Source organism: Labrus bergylta, chromosome 5 (assembly GCF_963930695.1).
Source record: "Labrus bergylta chromosome 5, fLabBer1.1, whole genome shotgun sequence".
NCBI lineage: Eukaryota > Metazoa > Chordata > Actinopteri > Labriformes > Labridae > Labrus > Labrus bergylta.
This window is the reverse complement of record NC_089199.1, coordinates 11,173,257-11,196,633: the sequence shown is the minus strand read 5'-3', so window position 1 is coordinate 11,196,633 and position 23,377 is coordinate 11,173,257. Positions and strand designations below refer to the sequence as shown.

At 40.3% G+C, this 23,377-nt stretch overlaps 1 protein-coding gene across 3 annotated transcripts in view; it reads right to left on the bottom strand.

Moving 5' to 3' along the window:
* cacna2d2a (calcium channel, voltage-dependent, alpha 2/delta subunit 2a) overlaps window positions 1-23,377 on the bottom strand; it is a 146,973-nt gene that overhangs the window by 33,916 nt on the left and 89,680 nt on the right. For 2 of the 3 annotated variants that reach the window (XM_020629031.2, XM_020629032.3), the window contains exons 5-8: window positions 22,799-22,843; window positions 17,684-17,822; window positions 5,267-5,398; window positions 4,979-5,036 (exon numbers count right to left, since the gene is read on the bottom strand). In XM_020629031.2, coding sequence (XP_020484687.2) covers window positions 4,979-5,036; window positions 5,267-5,398; window positions 17,684-17,822; window positions 22,799-22,843 — 374 coding nt within the window. The remainder of the gene's footprint in view (window positions 1-4,978; window positions 5,037-5,266; window positions 5,399-17,683; window positions 17,823-22,798; window positions 22,844-23,377) is intronic. The other variant, XM_020629033.2, reaches the window with a different exon arrangement.

The following is a 23,377-nucleotide window of genomic DNA, read 5'->3' as shown; positions in this document are numbered from 1 at the left end:
TTCCGCGTTGTGGTGATTGTATTTTGCTCCTTTTGCAGCAGTCTGTTAAAGGAGTCTCATTGGAATTCATGAAATAGTTTTATCATGGCGCACCGCTGTAAAATCAATACATTAACTGTGCCGGGGGGCTAACTCTCCAGGGAGATTGTGTTTATGCACCCTGACCCATTCCACAAAGTGTTGTACATTACATTTAAATTGGAGGAATTATCTGCAACACACATTTCAGACGGATGCAATAGATACATGTAGCGTGATATATGGAGAGGGTTGGGAGCATTGTATTGTGCTACAATGTGTGTGAAAGAATGGCTTACTGTACATTTGCGGTTGTATATGTGTGTGCGTTGGCAATTGTCCAACAGTGTGTTCATGTTTCAATATTTTTAACTACCTCTATGGGCACTGTTGTACACTGTATAGAAATAATGAGGGTAGGTCTATATATACAAACATGTATCTGTATTGCGTGTGCATTTGTACAGTGTGAATTTTCCTCATAGCATGACCTATGATGTGCATGCAACTTGTACAGCAGATGTGAGCAGAGGGATCGCAGAATAATGAGAGAGCTGTATATTAACACAGAGGGACTGCTGCTAATATGTGTGTGCGTGTGCATGTAGGTGTGATTGTGTGCTTGTGCCCATGTGTGCGTGGATTTGTGTTGTGCTGATGGGCTTATTATTTTATGGACTGATGCTCTCTTAGTGCTCCTGTGGATGTGGCAGGCGAATAAAGATTGAATTAAGATAAAAAAAAAAATATAGGAGGACGGCGCCCAGAGAGCCTGCAGGAGAAATAGATGTTGTCTGCCGTTTATTTATTCCACTTTCTGTTGATTATTGGAAGTGTTGGTACCGAGATTCACATTTCCATATTTTCGGGGGAGAGAAAACACACAAAATTTTATGCTCAATTTTACAACCACTTTCCTTTAATAGAATACTGAATTAATGATGCATATTGGAATACATCAGAATCAGTTTTTTGTCGACAAGTCGGTTACTGTTGCTCTCTGAGACGGAACAAAAGAGTCTCCTGCTGTGTCCTCTCACATTTTGGCTCAAACTTAAATGTCAAACACTTTTTCAGGACTAAAACCGCAGAAGCCTTTCTGTCACCTTCAGGTTCACTAATAATACATCGGTCTCTCTTCTGTCTGAGGTGGGGTTGGAGAGCATGAAAGAAAGGAGGATGCAGAGCTCCAGATATTGGGAGTGGTATTTTGGGGAGCCTCAGCCTTGAGGACTGACCAGCAGTCATAATATTTACAAAGAGGTTAGATTGACTTTTTGAAGAAATCAATATGTGATATAGACTACATGCTGCTGTGGGCCTGGGAGCTAATGGGATCTTTGCAACGCTTGGCTAACAGGACTCCATGCCTGTCTCTGGTTATTTCTCTCCTCACCCTCTCCCTCACTTCACCCTCTGCTTCGCTTCCCTTGATAACACGAACAGACATTATAATGGACAAATGTTAATAATTAATGTCAGAGCAATTGGAGACAATTAAGTGTGTTGACTGGACCATTAATTTTCCTGAGGCTGTTGATGTGGGGAGCAGACGGGCAGATAGCCCATCTGTAGAGGCAGGCAGCTGTCAAATCTTCTTTTTTTTTCACTCAGAGGTGCACCTGGTCAGCTCAGGCCAGGTCACAAACTATCCATCCCAGAGAGGCTACAGGTCTGTTATGGAACAAACTAGCCATGAATCCTGGCTGTTATTCCACTCACTAAAGTAAATCACATCTTTGACTTGTGGTCTCTTTCTCCAGACTGCATCAACTCAAATGTTAGTGAAGTGTGTTCCTGCGATTGCATCTGTGTATTTCCAGTTCTTATAGAGGAATTTGTGAAGCTTGAGTCTCCGTGTGGCGTATCGGCACATGCGATCTGTGAGTGATTTGAGGGGAGGAGTGCTGAAAGGTGTATGAGAGGTTGTGTATCACAGTAAGTGTGCTTATATATTACTTAGACTACATACTTTGTAAAACGTTGTTTGGTCATTTATTCCCATGCATTTTGTTGCTGTTCTGTTGTTTAAAAGCTACTTTTGTATCCTTCGTGTTTAAATTCTTATATTGTTAAAAAGTGACTCCAGTAATTAAAATTTTGTTTCAAATGTAGCACCCCTGTGGCCTAGTGGTTGGTTTGCACACCCCATGTACAGAGGCTTCAATCCTAAAAGTGGGCAGTCCGGGTTTGAATCTGACCTTTGGCTTCTTCCCCACTCTCTCTCTCTCGCTAATTTCTGACACTTTCCACTTTCTCTCTGTAATAAAGGCATTAAAAGTGTAGTCTTATTTCACTTTGACTTTTAGTGGATGTATGAGTTGTGTTTTACATTGTGTGTTTCTTATGTTATTTCTGTTCATGATGCTGTTTTCTGCTGCTTTCACATAAACACACATGATGGGCTCACTCAATGTACAGTGTGTATGGAGTGTGTGTGATTGACCGACCTCTCTTAAGACTGTCAGTGGAGGAGACAGCATGTTAGACTATAATTACACAGGTTGGACCTGACATATCATGACACTCCCAGCCACGCAGCGCAGCTGGGTACAAGTTGCTAGGCAACGTGCCACAGGAGTGTCGAAGGCTCCGGCATGAAGAGAAGCACGACAAAAGCGACAAACATGAAGGACCAAGGGGGCGACAAGTGTTCCTCTGAGCAAAAAATACACACCTTTATCAGTCAAACCTGATCACACATGCAGCATCTCCCACACGCCCTCTGTTCTTACTTCCTTTATTGAATGCCCTTGAATCTTGGTCTGCTCATCTTTCTCACAGGTTCTTTCTCACAGTTTCGCTATGGAATATAATTGCTTTTATTAACTTTATGGTTTTATTTAATTTGGAGTTCTTTCCTGGAATTTGGGAAGCAGTGCTGGTTGATTAGTAAGGTAGTGACATTTTTGATTTTATGATGAATAAACTGCTTCTTGTATATTTTGTTAGCCTTAAGCTCAACCTCAAATAAGTGTATCAATTTATTTATTTTCTCAAGCTCAGTTGAGCTCTTCATTGTTGAAATTTGGAGATTAGTACAAAGTTAATCAGAGAGCCGGGCTTCCTTTTTTTGTCGTTTGCTTGTTTGCTCTGAGCAGGTTGACTTCATCTGACAAGCCTAGCCTGACCTCAAACAGCCACTCAAATTGAGCCGGACCGCGACAGAGATGGAAAACGGGGTCAGGTCTAATCAACATTGCTGTCATGATTATGTCCAGTTCGCTCCAACCTGTAACCAGGCAACAGGCAGAGCTGCCACAAAGCCGATGTGACAGTGGCAGGTAGATTGAACTGGGAGGGATGGACAGGAAGCTGGGGCGGGTGGGTGAAGGTGGCTGTTTGGACCGATGCAGCCCTAGTTCTGTCCGGTTCATGACACTCACTTGCCCCGGCACTCATGCACTGCACTGATCAGTTGTTTTACAGAGGGCTACAGGGAAAAAAAAGGTGGGTACTTTAAACAAAGAGCCCCTATCTTGTTCTGTTTTGTCCTCTTAACAAAAGACAATGCATCAACATTATCGCTAACTGAGATAAATACGAGTCAGGGTCTCCTCCTTTTAACAACATCATTTATTTAGCTCTGGGCTGGAGGGAGCAGTGGAGGTGTGAGGAGGGACTAAACACTGTACAGTAATCTTATAAAAGGCTAGGTTTGAATCAAAGCCTTTTTATGTACGTATGGTAACATTCATAAAGCCCTATAAAGTGCAGATATGCCTTCAGCAGCCAATTAAAAAGAAATTGTCCAACTGTGCAATTGTGAAACGTGTTTTCCAATGGAAATGTAAGGATGACTTTAATATAAAATACACTGATGCATGTAGATTTTTATTGTCTAAGGGGATTATATTGTATTCAGATATGTGCAAGAAGTAAAAATGTTGTTTGAAAAAAACCTTGTCAAATATATTACCAAAAAAGGTAAATGCATTGGCAAAGTTTGAGGACACAAGTGTATGTCTCCTGTGGACAGGTGTTGAGAACTAGCATGCTTGCTAAAACATTTACACAATGCATCTGGTTCGTTCAATGTATCTGTGATGTCCATGCCAAATAAAGTCTATTATTATAAAACCCCAAAATCTAAATCTAAAGTGTTTTTTAGCTGGTGAATAGACTCAGATCAGATCACAGCAGTTTGTCACCATTTGAAGACAGCTTGACAGCGCTGCTGCAGACAGCACAGGTGTTACAACGACAAGTTAAATTTCTGCAATTTTCTGCTGCTGCTGTTTGTATTGGTTAGAGGCTGTCTGCTCTGAGCAACACAATCCTCTTCACTGTCAGCGCTCAGATGGACTCATCTTGTGCCCAAAAAACAACAACATCCTTTCAACACTCCGCTGGACTGCGATCATGCAGTTTATCAATTTATCTTTTCAAATACGGAACATTTTATCCAAAAGCTGACCTGATTTGGAACTGTTAAGACAGGTTTTGGTTGTTTATGGCAAATTAAAATGTGTTTAATATCTTCATTATTTAAATTGCACTTTTCAAAGATCTACTTTTGGTGTTTTGCCTTCATATGGATGGAGAAAGAGTAGGGAATGACAAGATTACCTAATCTTGTTTTTATTATGACATTTTTTTAAAATTTGATCTAAATTAGAAGACTGTGTGGGTGCCAGGTAAAAAGATGAAAGGCCTCTATAAAGTAATAAAAAATAATTATAATGTATGATTTTATATATATATATATATATATAGCATATATATATATATATACATATATATATATATATATATATATATATATATATATATACATACATATATATATATATGTATATATACATACATATATATATATATGTATATATATATATATATATGTATATATATATATATATATATATCATATATATCCTGAAATGGCAAGTGTGCAATGAAGGGGGCGGACAATAATTAGAACCACTCTGTTCACACATGTCCCGATCAATATGGCACTCACCAAGGTCTCCTGCGGACGTCGTACAGGTCAATCTTGTTGGGTGCCCTCCATGGAGTGGCTGTAGAGAGCAGCAGAAAATAAGTTACAGTTTGTCCGGAGCACTGTGGGATATTTCAGATCAGATTAGATCAGAGTAATCATAATTTCATTCTGTCTATCGAGTTACCAGTACAGCCATCTGATAAGAGATTGCCAATGTTCTGCTGCTGAGGAGCCCTAGGGTCAATTTAGACTTTATCTCGCCATGAGTTATAAAGCAGACTGTTGACTGGTTCCCCTGCAGCTTACCTGGGTAGTATCGAGTCACTCCTGTGGCACTGCCAAACACCTGCCAGCGCAGAGAGCTGTCCTCCTGACGGTTTTCTATAAATACCCGCTCCAGTGCCTGGGTCCAGTTCAGCTCATTGAGGATGACTGGAGCTGTGGAAACAATCAGACCCACAGTGAACAGTTGAACTCTCTTTTCCCCCCTCAAAGCAGAGTAAAAAGTTTAAACTGATTTCAACCCAGATTTGAATGCCTGCATGCATCCAAACTTTTCATGATTCATGGTGCAAGAGGACACTTTAAGCCGCAGTCAAAGAAGGTCCTTTTGCTCAACTCAAAATGTGCTTCTGGTTACAAAAAGGGAAGAAATGCAAGAGAAAATGTAAATGAGGTACTGATTATGTGCCATAGTCCCTCAGAGTAAGTATGAAAAGTAAGTGTCCTAACTACAGGCACTGAAAATAGAAAATATAATCCGACTTAAACCCAGAGTTTTGTATTATTTATGTTTTTTGTAACTTTTGTTCAAATGTTTCAATTCTCTACTAAAAACTCAAACATATAGTATAACATACCGTTCATGACAACTGGTTTACTCTGTAAGTAACCCAAAGGTCAGCTCTCTTGCTGAACAACCTTGTCCCTGCCGGTGGCCGTAAGCCGGGCACATAAGAATGGATGTATGCAGGCGGCTCAGCCGGCGGTAGACATCTGAACGGGGCATTAGTCTAATCTGGACTATCTGTGAGGAGCACTAAGGAGGAATCGGAGGTGACTTTGGATGAGGTCATATGTCATTCGCAGCATGTGGAAGCAGAAACCACTTCTGGCCTGCAGAGAAATATGAAATATTCCAAGGAATATTTATAAATGTGTGTTTCTGTCAAAAGGATTCGTGGGGTGCTTGGTAAGAAAAAAAGAAAAACATTGCTGGTCTTCTTGTGCTAAATGCATTGCCGTGTGTGTGTTTTGAGTGAAAATGCAAGGTCACAGATACATCTCACAGGTCAGCGGCACTCGGTAAAATGGATTTATGGTTGTGGAGAGAAGTATTCATCATGTAGTCAACCTGAAGTGGAATAACACTACAAACACGTCAACATGTGTCTCGTTCTTTTCTCTACCTGACTTATATTGTATTTACACTGTCCTTCTGTTTCTGTCAAATTTGATCCAGATAGTTTTTTTCTATCCTTTCTTTCAAACACACACATGCACACAAAAATAAAATGCTCCCAGTCTGTATTTAATAGCCAAGTCACAGGACCCGGAGTGCAGAGGTTTATTGACCTGCTGATTAAAGAGGAAACAAGACGAGGCAGGAGAACTTCACTCGCCTCTCTGATTTAATTACACAGCCAACCAAAGCCAGACAAGTCCAGCTTATCTCAACCCCTCCTTTGAGTTCCACACAAATAAAACAGTAATTATCCACTTTTTTTCCCCAATGCTTTTCAATTACAGCAATGTCTTTGAGGAGCTGTCAGCTGTCGCTCCCTTATCCACTTTTCACCTCCTTCACTCAAAGCCTCTAAGTATCACAATCGTATCATACATGTAAAAACAATATTGTTTCAAATGCTCATATCCAAGCTGCTCTCTCTAAAATTGTCATTCAAAACAAAAGCCAAGTGTCATTACTCTCCAGCATCATGTAAAAAAACACACACAGGCACACACAGACACAAGCACACAAGTGTCTGGAGGATAGGAATATATATGAAAGCCAAATTGCTGCCATCACCGAGGGGAGCTCCTCAACATGTTTTTCTCAAAATTCTCAGACGTAAACACAAAGGGAGAACGGGGGAGGATAGAGGCAGCCCTCACAGATGGGGATAAACATAAAAACCCAGAGAGAGGAGGACGATTGATGGAAAGCAACACAGAAATTAACACGAATGAGTGGCTGCTTTTACAGCTCAGAGAAGCAATTTCTCGCCCACAAGGCAAGGAGAGAGAGAAGAAAAAGGACAAAACATACCTCAATTTAAACCACAAAGATCAAAATGGAAGAAGACATGATTGACGTCAAGGAATTGATTTGTAAAATGGTATTCGTATGACAGTAAGGAATGTCAGTTAACTTTTGCATTTTGCTTGGTAGGTAAAAGAAGCATGGTTTGATATTTGGAGTCAGAAAGCTGTGTTGACTAAGATAGTAAACCCTGACTTCTGATTTATTATACAACAATATTTACCTTTCAATCAGATGCCATGTCAGCTTTTTTTCTGTGTTGCTATATGCAAGAGACATTTCTGCTGCAAAGCTAATTTATTTCTGCCAGAATAAGAAGGTAAAGCAGCTTTATGTTCTCCTATAACACGGTGCTTAGATTTGCCAGGAGTCCAGATGGTCTGAAGAACTTCAAAGACCGAACTGGAGACAGAAAAAGAGTAAAACTCTCGGCATCTCTGCCGTTTCAAACAGGAGCTTCAAACTTGATGCAGCACCTACCAGACTTATTTTGAGGATACTAGTGGGCATGTTTTACTGATGTGTATGTGGAGGTTATCAGAGAACCAAACCATATAGTTTTCCATTTCATCTTAGCTGTAAACTTTTAATTTTCAACAAGGAAACATTGAGGAAAAAATTGTTCAAATGTATTGTTCAAATGTTATGTGTATGAGACTGTTTAGAATGTTTTAAAGTATGTGCGCATATGTGTGTGTTAACTGGTGTTTATAGTGGTGTTGTATGTGTGTGTTGAGGTTCCACTGGTTGTCTTCTGGTCCTGACAGGCTGTTATACAGTCTGTTGCTATAATCTCATTATTGTTTTTTCTCCCAGTAGATATGGGAGTTTTTGTGTCTGTGTTGTATGTTTAAACTCAGGGGCTGTGTGTGTTATCTGGGGGAAATACTCCCCTCTTACAATCCGTGGACAAAGATCTGTCTGAGTAATGTGTTAAAAATGTGTCCTTTAAAGCACCAGCTATCCCAGCAGGTTTGGGAAGCTGCAGTCTGTGTGTGTGTGTGTGTGTGTGTGTGTGTGTGTGTGTGTGTATGTGTGTGTGTGTGTGTGTGTGTGTGTGTGTGTGTGTGTGTGTGTGTGTGTGTGTGTGTGTGTGTGTGTGTGTGTGTGCGTGCATGCGGTGAAGGTCTGGCTGCTTTTATCTAAAGAGACACCAGCTCTGTAATGATAGCTGTCACAGACAGGCCAAGGGCACAGACACATCCTGTGACCTGTTTCAAACTAGCATCATCTCAGCTCAGTGACAAACATCCAGACATTAACCAAAATTTGAGTATGCAAGATGGATTCTCAGCACATCCACACACACACACACACACACACGCACACACACACGAGCTTCAGATCGTTTCCTTTACTTTTGTGTGGTCATGATGATGTCTTTTCCTCTAAAGTCTGTATAATATATGAATTTGTTTTTATTATTGAGCTGATATTGGCCCATCACAGTACAACAGTATCAATGATTTGTTTTCCAGTATGCACTGAAATGAAAACTTTTCCAAATAAGATGCTTTACAGAAAAAAATGCTTGGACTGGTTTGAAATGGTGCTGTCATGTAGTTTGTCCAGCAGAGTACCCATGACTACATTAGATGAAATACTCTCAACTCTGTCTGCAGAAGACTTCTGAGCCTTTACTTATATTCCATAGAAAATTAGCAGATACAAATACTTTTTTATTCCAGATCAAACTTTGCTATCTGGGTGACACACACACACACACAGAGACACACACACACACACACACACACACACACACACACACAGAGACACACACACACACACACACACACACACACACACACACACACACTGTAATTGGTTAATTATTTCCCTCTTCAATCAGCACTGTTTAAAAAGAATCGGCCAACTTTTGTAAATCAAACTTAATCCCTACTTGGTATTTTAATCAAAGATAATAAGATATGTGTATGTGTATATATGTATGTGTGATTGTGCGACTGAAACCAAACTAAACCAGTCAGGTGCAGCTGTAAGTCACCTCTGCAAACACACACACACACACACACACACTGAAGAAAAACACATCTGTGGGCAATCGCTACAGAAAAACGGCCCCATCAGAGATAAGGGAACACAGCAAACTAATTCTCTTTGATTTATTCAGTGAGGATATGCTGTGACTTCTCTGGACAGTTGATAAAAAGACAAATTTCCCCTGAGGGGCGGAGGGGTTGGAGGGGGATATGCTTAGAAATGGCAGACAGGGCCTCTGAGTGCTGTGCTGGGCTCATCTTTCACGTGCCTCTCTCTCTGATATCTTTAAAAGGTAATTTATCAGCGTGCCGCTCCCCTGACATTTAGAGCACCCTTGGCTTTGCCCCTTTATGGAGCAAGACCGCACACCAAGAAGGGAAACAATTATGAGTGGGATTTATGAAGCATCTCGGCGTAAGATCATTTCTCAAACCCCCCCCCCCCCCCCTCCCCACCAGCAACCTATATTGTATGACCCCCCCCCCCCCCCCCCCCCCCCCCCCACCCTCCACCCCCTACACCTCAGACGCACATTATTCACACTGATATACTGAGATAAAGAGCCATCCAAACAGATCTGCACCGTATGCCCTGTATTAATCCAACATTATATAAATAGGTTCAAGCATTCACTGTACACACAGAGAGCCGGATAAAGGCACAGGGGGCCGTGATAGATCATAGTGGAACACACGTAGTCCCTCATATGAAATCCATAATGGTAAAGGAGCTAATGCTAAGTCCCTTTTAAGAGTCATGAACATAATCATAAAGCGTTTACATATATACTGTTAAGACAGGGACTAAATGGTGAAGTGAAGTTCTACTTTGACATATAGGTAATATGACTTCTACAGACAGGCAGGGTAACTCAGACAAAAGCAGCTTGTGTTGTTATGTCATTAGTTAATATGCAGAGAGCATACTACTCTTTTATACACTGTACGTTCACTTAATGTGAGAGGAATTCAATACTTTAGAATATTCTGAGGAATAACAGCTTCCCATTCAATTTTTTGCCACATTATTGGATTAAAAAAGATGGTTCAGTTCTCTTAAAGAAACAAGCCATCGTAGTGAGAAAAAAAACAACGCATGCTTGTTATCTCTAATGATGCAATTTGTGGAGAAATTAGTTTAAATACATCCAGATTTTAAGATACATCAGCCAACAGAGGTGAGCTGATATTTTTTTTTTTTTTTTTTTTTTTGTGGTGCTTGCAGTTTTTTAAAATTCTACAGCTACATGTCTTTTAAACAACTGTGTCCTAGTTACGTATTTGAAGACCTCCCCGTGAGCAGTTTTCAAATACCCCTAAAAACTAGTTTATAAATTGATTTGTTGTAATCAAAGAGAACTGAACCTGTTGAAAAAAAAAACAGTTTGATAACATTGGACCAGCAGCTCAACATCTGCATGTACCATCTCCCTCAGTGTCTCTCCCTTCAATGTCCCTTATGGCTTTCTCTTTCTTCATGTAGTTTTTAGAGAGCCTGAACCTTAAACCTTTCATCGTGCAGAAGAAGCTGGCAGCGACTCACACATCCGTAACAGACAAGCTGAAACAAATTGTAAGCCTGCCCAAAGAAAATGTGCCTTTTTGTAGCTTCGCTTTAGACAAATAAGTCCAGGAGGATACTGTATAAACTCATTTGGATTCTTTGCAGTGGACTGGAACTGTTTCCAGGAATTTCTTTTCAACCCAAAACAGCAGAATTAACACATTTAAAATTAAATTCACATGGCGGATTCAAGCCGTTTCACTAGGGAAGAGCATTTAATATGAGTGCATTTTTCAATGAGGGCCTCAGTTCTGTTAAATGGTTATCTCATGCTGTGAAAAGGGGGGGTAGACAAAAAGTTCTCAGAGGAGGGATGATTATTCAATATGCAGAATAAGACAGAGGGGAGAGATTGCACCACACCTCCAGAGTGCTCCTCCAAATATTTCTTTTCTAATTAACGAAGAGCAGTAAATAACAAACACATGAAATGTAATTTGTGAGCCTGCTGGTGAGTGACATGGAGTTTGCCGTGCTGACTGTTCTAATTAGTGTGTGAGTAAATGATAGTGCCCCATCACTGGGCACAAACTAGAGGGGAGGATGGGTGAAGGGAGGAAGGGGGGGAGAGAAAGATGGAGTCTGTAAAGTCAAAAATGACAGAAATACAGCCCGCAGTGTTTATACTGTCTTTCTTCTCTTTTGGTTAAACTTTAAATCCCATTTCCCTTATCCCCCCTCTCTCTCTATTGCTTTCTTCTTTTCTTCTTTTTTTTTTTTTAGCACTCTTGCAGTTTTTCTTTTTTTTACCGCCTTATTTCACAAATCATTTTGCTTTTTTTTCCACATGTTTAAAGCTGGTTTGATGTTGAAAGGGACTGAGTTGATCTCCAGTGTGGCGTGAGTTTGGTTGACAGAAAAGCTTCCTGCACTGGATGGAAACCTGAGGCATGGGAAAGAAATACAGGCTGCATGTATTGTACATGCAGAAAAAAATCACGCACGCACGCACGCACGCACGCACGCACGCACGCACGCACGCACGCACGCACACACACACACTCACTCACTAAGATGACATTTACGTTTAGCTTGGCAAACCTGAGCTTAAAATTCTGAGATGACAAACCTAGCATGTACTTATAACTGGAATATTCTCTAATTAAAACCAGAGCATATTATTCGACAGCGTAACAAAAGCACAACTCTCATTCCTCTCAGTACGACTTCCCCCTTCCTTTTGTGAACAGACTTGAGTGTGTACTTTAAAAGTCGCCTTTGTCCCTCCAATACACGGCAAGCTGATCCATTTGAAACAAGACCAGATGCTTCAGAGGTAGTTTCACTTATAAGAAGTTCTGCAGATCAGTATCTTCTTTTCATTCACATACAGCACTGCTTTGACTCTGTATCTGCTGTATCCATCACACACACAAATTTCCACTGCACATTACAAAGCACACATTGGACTGGCTCGATACAGAGGAGAAGCAATGTAGTGTCGATCAAGGTTTCAAAGGTGCATGCAAGAGAGAGAGAACCACAGACCAGACGGTGCAGCAGAAAATGGAGGCTTAAATTCAAAGGGCAGGGAGTACAAGTTTGTTCAAGTTGAGGTACTTATTTGGGATTTTTTTCTTGTTAAACAAAACCTTATCAAAAATTATTTTAGCCTATTGCCCATCCCACATACTGAAAAGAACATCAGAATCGGCAATCGACCAAATTGTTATTTCAAACATTGGTATCTATATCAGCCTTGATTTTCATAATCGTTGCATCTTTAGTGTTAAGGTCTGCACATGTTTTGGTTCACTGTCTTCAGCCCTAACTACTACTACTGTAGTTGGTTCATGTAGTAGAGCATTTAGCAGCTAAAGAGCCTGAAGTTTTCTGAGGGCTTTGGTGAAGTTCAAAGATTGACAATGAAAATTCAAAATACAGAAGGCTTTGGAAAATCTCAAGAATATGTCATGTTAAAGTTTCAACATTAGAAAGTAAGTGTGGCACTAAAGCTAAGAAAGGAGCAATGGCTGGAGCAACTGGACAGGCAAGAGCCTGGGAGGACGTTAATGCCTGTGTGTGCGTCTGTGTGTGTTTGTGTGCATGTTGTGGGTGGGATGAGTGGGAGGGTTAATCGCTCCCTGCAAAACAGTTAAGCCCTGCTCTTTCATCTGCACACACAGTTAGCCAGTCCTCGACATTCATTTCTGACAACCAAGTTTCTCGCTTTGCCCGACAACAATAGCAAAGTGACAACATGACGTTAGGCCGCTGGAAAAAGCACTGCATGCAGCGGATTGAAAACTTCAAAATTAATGAAAAGACTTCCCACATTCTCTGGTGGTTTTCTTTATATCCTGCTGGGAACGGTGGCTGCCTATTCTTACATCACAGTAACATAACCTTACTGTGTGTGTTTGCTCACAACTCACAGTATTACAACCTTTTTAAAAAGGCAGTTTTCCTTCTACATATTATAATTTAAATGCAACTTTAAAATGAGCCAATCTGGATTAGTATTCTCCTTCTTTAGTGTGAACTCGGCTCAAATACTCGCTATATTCCACTAAATCAGCAAAACACACATTTTTGCATTATATCTTTCAGTGATTAATATACAGATTATATTCCCAGGATCCTTTTTCTATCGTAATTCAACATATCCCTGCCTATTCCTCACCATTTCTACAACATTGCCCATGAGAATCCAACCTGTTTTGGCGATGTCAATTTTTATAATAAGCTATGATAATTAGAAGAAAACTGTAGGAATGTTTGACCTAAGCTAATTAGAAAGTTTGCAGACTTGGCAGCAGGAATCAGCAGTGGGATAATGAATCATAAAATGGTTCATTACTGCGCCCAGGGAACACTTTCAATCTCAATAAACGGACATGGGGCCTAGCAGACAAATCAAACCAGGACGCATGCACTGCCTCATTTAGCTGCTGAAAGGATGACAATAAAAAAAAAAAACGCTTTTTTTTGCCCTAAATGGTTTCTATTATTAAAGCATCTCTTCTCCTTTACTGCCCTCTCATCCCCTTCTCTTCCATCTTTCCTTCTATCTGTGCCACTATCTCGATCCAGCTCAGAGGACACTCATTTTGCAGTGACTCTTAATTCATGCTTCCATTTTCAAGAAAACAGTCAATTCATTCAATGCATCAACAGTGTGTCTAATTCACTCCAACAAACCAGAGCTCTAATAAACAACTCTTGACAACAACTGTTGAACATGATGCTGCACTTTGGACTGTGCTCCATTCTTCCCACAGTTTTCTTTTTTCTGCCTTACCTCTGACCTTCCCCTGAGGAAACAAAGAGCCTAATCTACCCACACACCGTTTCTCCTCTGCTAATCCTAAACCCACAGACAAAGTGTAGATCCAGACCTCTCCAGACCCAGAGGAAAACAATCCACCCACATACCTTTCCTCAGACACCTCTCCAAGGCACCCAGCAACCCCTCAATGGTGGGGACCAGAGCAGAACACGGCATGCAGATAATAATCCACTATCACAAATTTATATAAATTATATGTAAGATACATTAGATGGATTTGTTCCCTCCCAATTTATCATTTTAATCTTTTAAACACTGCCAATTCTCGACATAAAGCAACTTAACTGCCGAGAGTATTATCGGACCTCCTGGTGTGTTATGCTAGTGCAGCAGCTAAGCAGCTAGCTTTAAGTTGCTAGCCTTTAGCAGAGCAGAGAAGATGGCTAAAGAAGACTGATAAATTCACTCGTTATGAACTCCAAATCTTTAAATTTAAATTTAATTTAATTGTGTGCCCCATGTACAGAGGCAGTTTTTTTCCCGCATGTCATTCCCCACTTTCTAAAATATCTGACTCCATCCACTGTCCTGTGCTTTCAATGAAGGCCCAAAAAGCATTTAAAAAAAGAAAGTGTTGTCTTTGCCACAAATGACACTCAATGCACTTAACTTAGACTTAGACTTAGACTTTCTTTATTGTCATTCAAACTTGTACTTTACAGTGCAGATAAGAACAAAATTTCGTTGCATTTGGCTCGTTGTAGTGCAGGATAAAAACAGCAGCACGTATTTACATATAAAAAATAAAAATAAGGTGCAGATATAAATAGATATAAAAAGAAAAACTATGAGTAAAATTACTATACAGATGAATATATTGCACGTTATATTGTATTTTACAGTCCAGTGAGGTAGTCCTGTGTGGGGGTTTGAGGGGGAATGGAGGGATTATAAGTAAACTTATAAAAGCTTCTTATGAATCCACAAAACTATTTTTGTATTTCTGTTTACACATGTACTTAACATATTCCAAAGTCTTTTAAACAGACTTTTTAGGGGATATTTTGCTGGAATGTTTTATTGATTGTATTTACAGCTGCAGAGAGGTGTGACATTTGGGAGGTGAGAGTGCAGTAGACAGGCATCAAAAGGCAAAGGAGTCAAATTAACAGCAGATGTGCCAAGGACTTTAGCTTCAGTATACAGGACACCTACTTTACCGATTGAGCTAAACCTGTGTTCCCTTTTAAAAAGACTCTGATGTATAATATCAGTGGACTTCTTCTTTAACTTTACACAAAACGTGCTTCAAACTCAACATCTCAAAGATGATCTTTTAATTTATTCATTTGAGTTTGGGATTCTGGGTCTGGCTGCAAAGCATTTGAAGACTTATTGTACGTTTGAGCAGCAACATGCTTTTCTTCCCAGTTTATTTATAACCAACCACTAAAACATAGCAATCATATACATAATGGAGTTGGCACAAAATCTGCAGTTGGCAATCGTAGCACAGCAGACGACGCAATGGGAGCTAACTAAACAACATCAATAGTAAACATATTCCAGTGAGCAGAAGTGGAAAAACTAATTCCATGCACTGCACCACCCTACTCTTCTAGTCTCCGCCAGGCTCAATCAAGAGGCCTTTATTCTCTGACTTGTATCTTCAGACAGGAGAACCAGAGCTGCCACAAAATGGCTCTGGGAACAATGTGCAGGCCTGATTGCTCTATTGTGAGTTAGCTTTGGCCTTTGACATCTCCTCCTGAACCAAGAGTGTCTAATTCTGACAAGATTTGTGTGGAGACACAGCTGGGGGCCATTGTTATAGACAGGTGCCATACACTGCCGGTTCAACAAAGAAGGCGACGAGCTAGAAAGAAAGAAAAGAGGAAGGCCAAAATTGCCACTGTGAAATGTCTGTCTACACGTGCTCTGGCTTTGAGTCTTTAAAGAGGCAGGCAGAGTGTCTGAAAGGTTACAGGTGAATAACAGAGGGAACATGACAAGCAAAATCAACATCCTGCAAGGTACATGTGTTCCCTTTTGTTTTTGTTGGCAGATGCAGACAAAGAGAGGTGCCATGTCTGCAGGGGAGCGCGGTGTTGGCAGAAAGTGGCAGGGTCCAGGAGCAGGGAAGACCATGACCAGCCATAAAGAAAACAAAATACTGTACAAATTTGATGTGAGAGACCTTCTGTCAACTGAAAAAATATTAGCGTGCTCAAGTGGCTGCTGATGTAAACAGAGGGTGAGGTGGAGCTAACATGCTGAGAGAGAGAGAGAGAGAGAGAGAGAGAGAGAGAACCAACAGGGTGAGGTGTCAGAAACAAAAGACTTGTCTTCTGAGCGACTTGTTTTGAAACCACAAGCTGAGGTCTTGCATGAAACAGGGTAAAGTGCTGATAGCATACATAGAAGAGAATCCAACATTGAAAACATTTCCACCGTGGTAAGAGCAGGCCAAGCAGCAACCTCCGGTCCTGAAATATGAATTCAATGCTTCTTGCAAACAAGTGCAGTTCTTTGAGTGTCCATTTGAGACTGATTACAAAAGCCCAGGAATCACCACTCAGATTTTTCAAGCAGAAATAAGCATGTTAAGGCCTGGCACACAAAAAAAAAAGGGTTTGGTCTCAATCGTTCAATGTGTTATTGGTACACACTGTATGGGGGTTTATTAAAAATGACTTCAGTTTTTATGAAGGCTAAAAGTTAGGCACATGATTGCATAATTAGGGGCATGGCAAGGTGACTGACCTGTGTGCATGGTGCAGCTGTTTGCCGGGAGGCTAACCGCCCACCTTGACTTCAACTCTCTACCTGTAAGACTGACTGAAAGTTAGGTTGAGATATCATTCACCATATGGCAACTGCCATCGTTTAGCTTCAAAACAGCCCTACAGAAACCAATAGATGATGTTACTTCCATGTTTATACAGACTATGGAGCAGATAAAAATAAAACGTTATTTCTAACCCTGCACACTTTTGGTATTGATGAACACATGCTTTACAGACCGGGTGTAATTAAAAGACTTATCCTGTCATTGTGAAAAGTCTTCCCTCAGTTAAATTTATGTATAAACAAATAATGTTTTTGAGAGTGAATGTAAGGAATTCATGCAGAGTGATACCAAGGGATTTGGCAAACAAAATGCATGGTCTACTGTGCTTTTGTTTACCCCCTAGTCCACTTTATGATATTAATAAGGGGCTAAGGGAGCTGAGGTTGAGCTACACAGTTTTCTTCTACAGCTTGAGTATGTCGTGATTCACCTGAACCTTTGCTTGTTATGCTTTCCTTGCTTTGAGAAAACCTATTGATTCCTTAAATGGTTCCTTGTGAAATTCCTCTGGCAAAGCTACATCCCCATTAATTCTTGATCTGAAACATGTCCCATGACAGAATCCAAGGCGCACTAATAGCAGTTTCAGTGGGCCTTTAATGTAACCACAGTTTAGCTTTGTCTTCAGAACCATATACATGTTTCTAATTGCATTGATTTAAGAGCCATTTTTTGTGTGTTTATTGAACGTTTGTGCTTTTGTTACTGTAATTATTTTGTTGTGGTCCAAGTAATGCTCACGTTTGGTTACATAAAGGAAAAGCAGTGTGCAGTCACACATCAGTCAGTATGGAAGTGGGATTATTGGGTACTCACAGCCTTTGTATATGTCTGTAGGTATCTGCACTGCACTGGAAGAGTAGTTGACCTTGTTTTTAAAATTGGGATCGTCCACAAACTCCAGCTCCAAAGACGTTGAGCTCTCAAAAGAGTTCTCCTCTTCTCCATCGTCTGCCTGCAGTCAAACACACGCACGGACACACACACACACACACACACATCTGAGTGAGCATACATGTAAACTTGGGGACAAAAAAATTATTGGAACATGCAAATACAGCGCACTCTGTCATCTCCCATATTGTGGTTTTCAACGCCCATCTGTAACTCTGGTACAGATAATTAACTCCTTTTCTTACGGAGTCACACATTAAAAACAGAAAAGACATTAAAAAGACATCATATTTGGATAATTTTATGTCTACCTGCTTTGTTAAAGGGTTGTTCTGTAGTCTGGCTCTCAATAGAGAACAGAAGGATTCATTAGCAACCTAGATAACTATCACAGACACAGGAGGAGCTGTACAATTTAACCTCAGCGATAACTGCAAACCAACATCACTTAATCACTGTGTAGTCTCCCACCCACTCCAAGATTATTTAATAGACGGTCTCTTTTCTGTTGCCTGTATTTGTTTAAACAAACAAAAACAAAATAACAGTGGGCAGTGTCTTTCTCATATTTCTACATTCTGGCTTTTTTCCCACCCTTTCAGTCTCATTGTACATTATGAGAAAGTCTGGCGCACATTTTGCATTAGGAAAGTGTCAGATATCAAAGAAAGCCAGAAGATAAAGAAGCAAAGTGACATTTAAGCTTTTTATCTTGATAACGTATCAGTGGAGTACAGTCTGTGTCTGTTCTCTCGGGATGGGGAGTGATTGTGGGATGTGGGGAAAAAAAAAAAAAAAAAGGTAAAACAATATAACCCCTCTCTCTGGTTCAGTTTGTTGGCTTATTATTCATCTAGTTTCAGAGTGAAGCGTTAGAGTGCTCACTAAATACCTGGATGCAAAGTCAGCTTTAACATTTAAAGCTCAACTTTTAAAATTTAAAAGGAGGTTGAATCTTGGTTAAATCTTTCTTATACACAATTTCATTAATGTGTATTAATTAAGGGTGTAACGGTACGGACTTCACAGTTCAGTGCATGCCATCATATGATGAATACGTTTTAAGTGGAGAAACTTTGTGTTCCCAGTGTGGTTTGTCATTAGACACACATAGAACGTGCTAATGAATATTAGACTCTATCACCCAAATAAGCTAATGACCAAAGCTAAGAAAAATAAAACAGGTGTCCAACAACTTATACCCTGATGTAAAAAAGCATCTGGAGATAAAGCAGAGAGAAAGACATTACCAAAGCTAGTTGCATATACTGTACATTTCAACGGCTAGGCCATATGCAACAGTAGAGGACCTTGGTTTCAAGTGTGTATTAAAAGTGCTCAAGCCTACTTACAATGTCCAGTCGAATGTATCGCAGGTAGCTCTAAAAGACACGGTATAAAAACACTACCGTCAATTAGAGAAACCTAGAAATGTGCATTCAGGACTATTTGTGACATATAAATCGAACCTCGACTTCCATGTACCGTTACACCCCTAATATTAATGCACTGCACTTTTCTATACACTGCCATACAGAAGCAGTCCTCAGCTGCAGTCTGAAAACATGCTTTTATCATTCTTCTTCATTTACTTTCATTTATTCAATAATTGCGAAGCAAAAAATTATGTTTTTGATATTTTTTCCTGCATATTAACTGCTGGGTTGAACATTTTTACATCTGAGTGAATCTTTGAGAGCACAACTGTGCGACTGCAACACACACTTATTATCATCTTGATGAAGCAGCATGGGTTAATTGGATCTGACATGATAAAAACTGTTTGTTTTTTGGAGAAATTAAATCAAAACCCCATGTCCACGGCTGAAATTGATTGATGGGCCAACTTTAATTGACTATTAAAATGCAATTACAAGCTGTTGTTGGGACGGGAGGGGGTGTTGGTGGGCTGAAGTCCTATTGAAAGTCACCATGACGGACAGTGTGGTGTTATGACAGAACTGCTCTTGAAAATGTCTTGTTTCTACAATGTTTATATAAGGACACACAACAAGATTTAACCATATTAAATACATAAGGTATGGAAAAATGCTGTGAGCAGATACACCTGACTTTAACTGGTACACCTGAATCTGAATATCTATTACCAAGTTGGTTCCAAATGATTACTTACGATAAGGCCTGATAAAATTTAATCACGAGTAATAGCAGTTAAGATTTTTCTTTTCCTTCGAAATTGAGAGGATTTTAATCCAAAAATTGACCTTGATTAAAGTGAATTATTTTAATGGAAATGTGCAGCAGACAAACTTGAAAAAAGAAGAAAATATCTGTTATTTTAGAAAACATTCAGAAAGGCTACGAAATTATAGAATTTTGACATTTTCAACAGGGCCCGACCGATATAATCGGCTGGCCAATTAATCTGTGTGACAAATTGAAATTCATTTCTTGTTTGAAAAAGAAGATTTGTTAGGCCACATCCTGTTACTATTTAACCTTTGGTGAAGAGAGTCCTTTTATAATGCAGGTTAGACAGGATTTCTTTTAATTCGTTTAGTTTAAAACCATGTTGAGATAAGCCTGTAACTGTTGTTTTTTAGTTATCACCTTTGGGACATGACCTCAGCCTGCAATCTGGTGACTGCTAGGCTAAAGAGGTGAAGACTCCTCCTTTAAAGTAACAAGCAGTTAACCAATGTCAGGACGTTGTACAGTAACAGTGCTGATATTGGCCCTTGCTGTTGTTCTTAATACTAAATGGATATCCGTATTCTTACTTGCAGAAGTAAATAGGACAGGATTTAGAACTTAGAGGGGTTGCAGCTTTCTAAGCAGCTTTAAGCTTCATAATACAAAATCACACAACCTTAGAGAAGTAATTGTTACTGAATGAAAGAATAGACATGCATGTAAATGTACTGTTGACTAAATGTGCTGGTGATTAAAACTCACAGAGGCTGCTTATTTCATATTCAGAACTTTGGCTGAGCAAACTGATCCCCTCTGTGTTAGGTTAATGATGGTTTATTACAGATTTGTTGAACAGTAAACTTAAAGGTCTTGATATTTCAGTGTGTCTTAATGGTAATATTACCTGATTAGTTTGGTTGGATGCTGGCTTTTCAGTTCCACTAAATGCAAGGTGGAGGTGTTTGTTTATCACTCAGTCTGACACTAATTCTGTCAATGTCGGGCAGGGAGGTTTTTTTTTTTCTTTCTTCAGAAGAGCCCAATCATAATTAACTGAGGCAGCGTCTAATTAGGAGCTGAATAAATCCACATAGGAAAGACTGATTGGTTCATTTTTCTTAACCATCCTCCACCTGTTTTGCTCGATTCATTACCCAATTTGTTAATTTTATCTCTGCGTTCTCCAGGTTTAATTAAAGACTGAAGAGGCCAGAGATGACATTTTGAAGATTCTTTCATTCCCACCTTCAGCCAAGCAGGGCTAACCTGAAGCGTGTCGCTTTTGACCCTCTGTGTGAGTGTGTGCATGTGTGTGTGTGTGTGGGTGTGTGTGGGTGTGTGATTACTGGAAAGACAAAGAAGACAGCTCTTTTAAACAAACAAAAAATGCTTCAGAAAAAACAACACCAATGGTAAATAGTTGCATTAACATATTCATCATGTAGTAATTCACGACTTAAAAAACAACAAAAAACTTTTGAGATGTAATTAAACATTAGAATAAACACCCTGTAATAATGTGTAGTTTTCATGTTTGTCCTTGAAGTAAATAACTACCTAGAAACACGACTTTTCAACTTGCAGATAAGAGGACAGAGGACAATGAAACTTAAAGGAAAGATCAACATATGCTTTTCATCCAGCGTCCTCAAATGTATATCAGCTAAGAGTTGACACAGGGCTAATAGAATTATCACATTGTACCGTACATTGAAGGAACAGTGAACAGAGGAAAAAAGAACAAGGTTTAGAGTACAGGATAGGGTACAGAGAAGACAAGATTTGGATAAGATAGCTTGCCAATCACTTACCTTTGTTATAACTGAATTCCAATCACATCTCCCTAATAGTACAGGATCTTTAATGTAGTGGTAGACTCTTATTCTGAAGGGGTGACCATGGGGGAAATCAAGATTAAGACTGGAGAGCACTGGTGGTTGACCGTTGGGGTTGCAGGGATGAGGAATGACCTCTGCCTGACCTCTGCTGCTGTCTTTGGGTGGTGTGGGGTCGGTGAAGTGGGGGTCAGGGGTGTGTCACCCGCTCGGCCTCAGCGTGCACGGTTAATGATGACTGATGTCCTCCAATTAGATGTGCTGACAGGCCCTAAAGCGCTGTGTCATTAATCACACGAGTGGCGTGCACAAAGAGAAAATCACACCGTGATTTATTGCTCCTCCGCATGCCTCTCTCTTGTCCTCTCTATCTCACTCTCTTCCCATCTTTTTGTGCTATGAGGGGGTATTCTTGCAGTCTTCCTTGAAACTGAATCATGGTGCACATGGGCGCCAACATTGACCTACCCTTAGGAGGAGCCGCAGCCTGCTGCGTGGCGACACCAGACAGCAGAGACTTGCAGAGTTTTTCTGAAGAAAGAATTACCCAGCCTGCAGGTTTTTCCTTGAATGTCATTCATATTCATCAGTATGAATGACACACTTCATACAAATGTTGTCCTGGTGTATGAGTGTGATATGATTGCTGTTTTGTTGTGCCTAGATGGAGGAGTAACAATCTTGCAGTTCATGTCCGCAGTTAGTCAGGGTAAGTCGGGAGGGAGACACTCGGGATGTTAGACTGGAGGAGGACAGCTGAAGTCACTGTCACATGCACATCGGCCTGCCCCTGCCCTGCCACATCGACTCACCATAAAGCAGTGTCACCTCACTAACACACACAGACAGCCCAGGGGCCTGCAACTGGAGGAGGGGGGAACCAACACTGAGGAGGCCAGGGATGGGGGGAAGGTAGTGTGGGGTGGGGTTGGAGTTGCAGGAAAGGGTTGGCAGAGGTTGGGTAGGGATGTGGATGGGGCTGGCTTTTTTTTTTTTATATACAGCAGGCAGACTGGGGAGCAGGGAAAGCAGTCCGTACTGTACTCACATAGTCTGAATCCGCTTTGGAATCGTAGTATGAAATGGCATTCTCCTGTGCAGAAAAGAAGAGTGAAAAGACAGGTGATGAGAGAAGATATAGCAGCGTCTATATCAGCCCCGACTCCTCGCGGTGGTAAGCTAGAGAGAGTCTTGGTTATATTCCGTCACACTGTTCAGCATGTGAATATAATCAGCATCACAGAACACAGGAGGAGTAGTGTGATGTGGAGTGACAGTTATGAGAAGGCGAACAGAAAGCTGTACGAGATATTGAAGGATGTAATGCATCAAGACAATGCATTTTGTTAAAAAGATGCAACGCATGTGGCTCATGTTCGAACCTGTGTTTGAAACACTGTCGGAACATTTTCATGTGTTGTGGAGATTGATAAATAATGTACGCATGTGGCAGTGTAGTATGACATGAAGTAAAGTAGGTTTTGCAGTGAGAGAAGAGTAAACTCAGAATATCAGTCTCTCTGGGAGGCTTAGCAACCTCCGCTGACTGTTTGCAGTCTAGGAAAACATCTCTCACAGCAGAAAAAGAGCAATAACAGGATAAAAGGAAGAAAAAAGGCAGAAAATG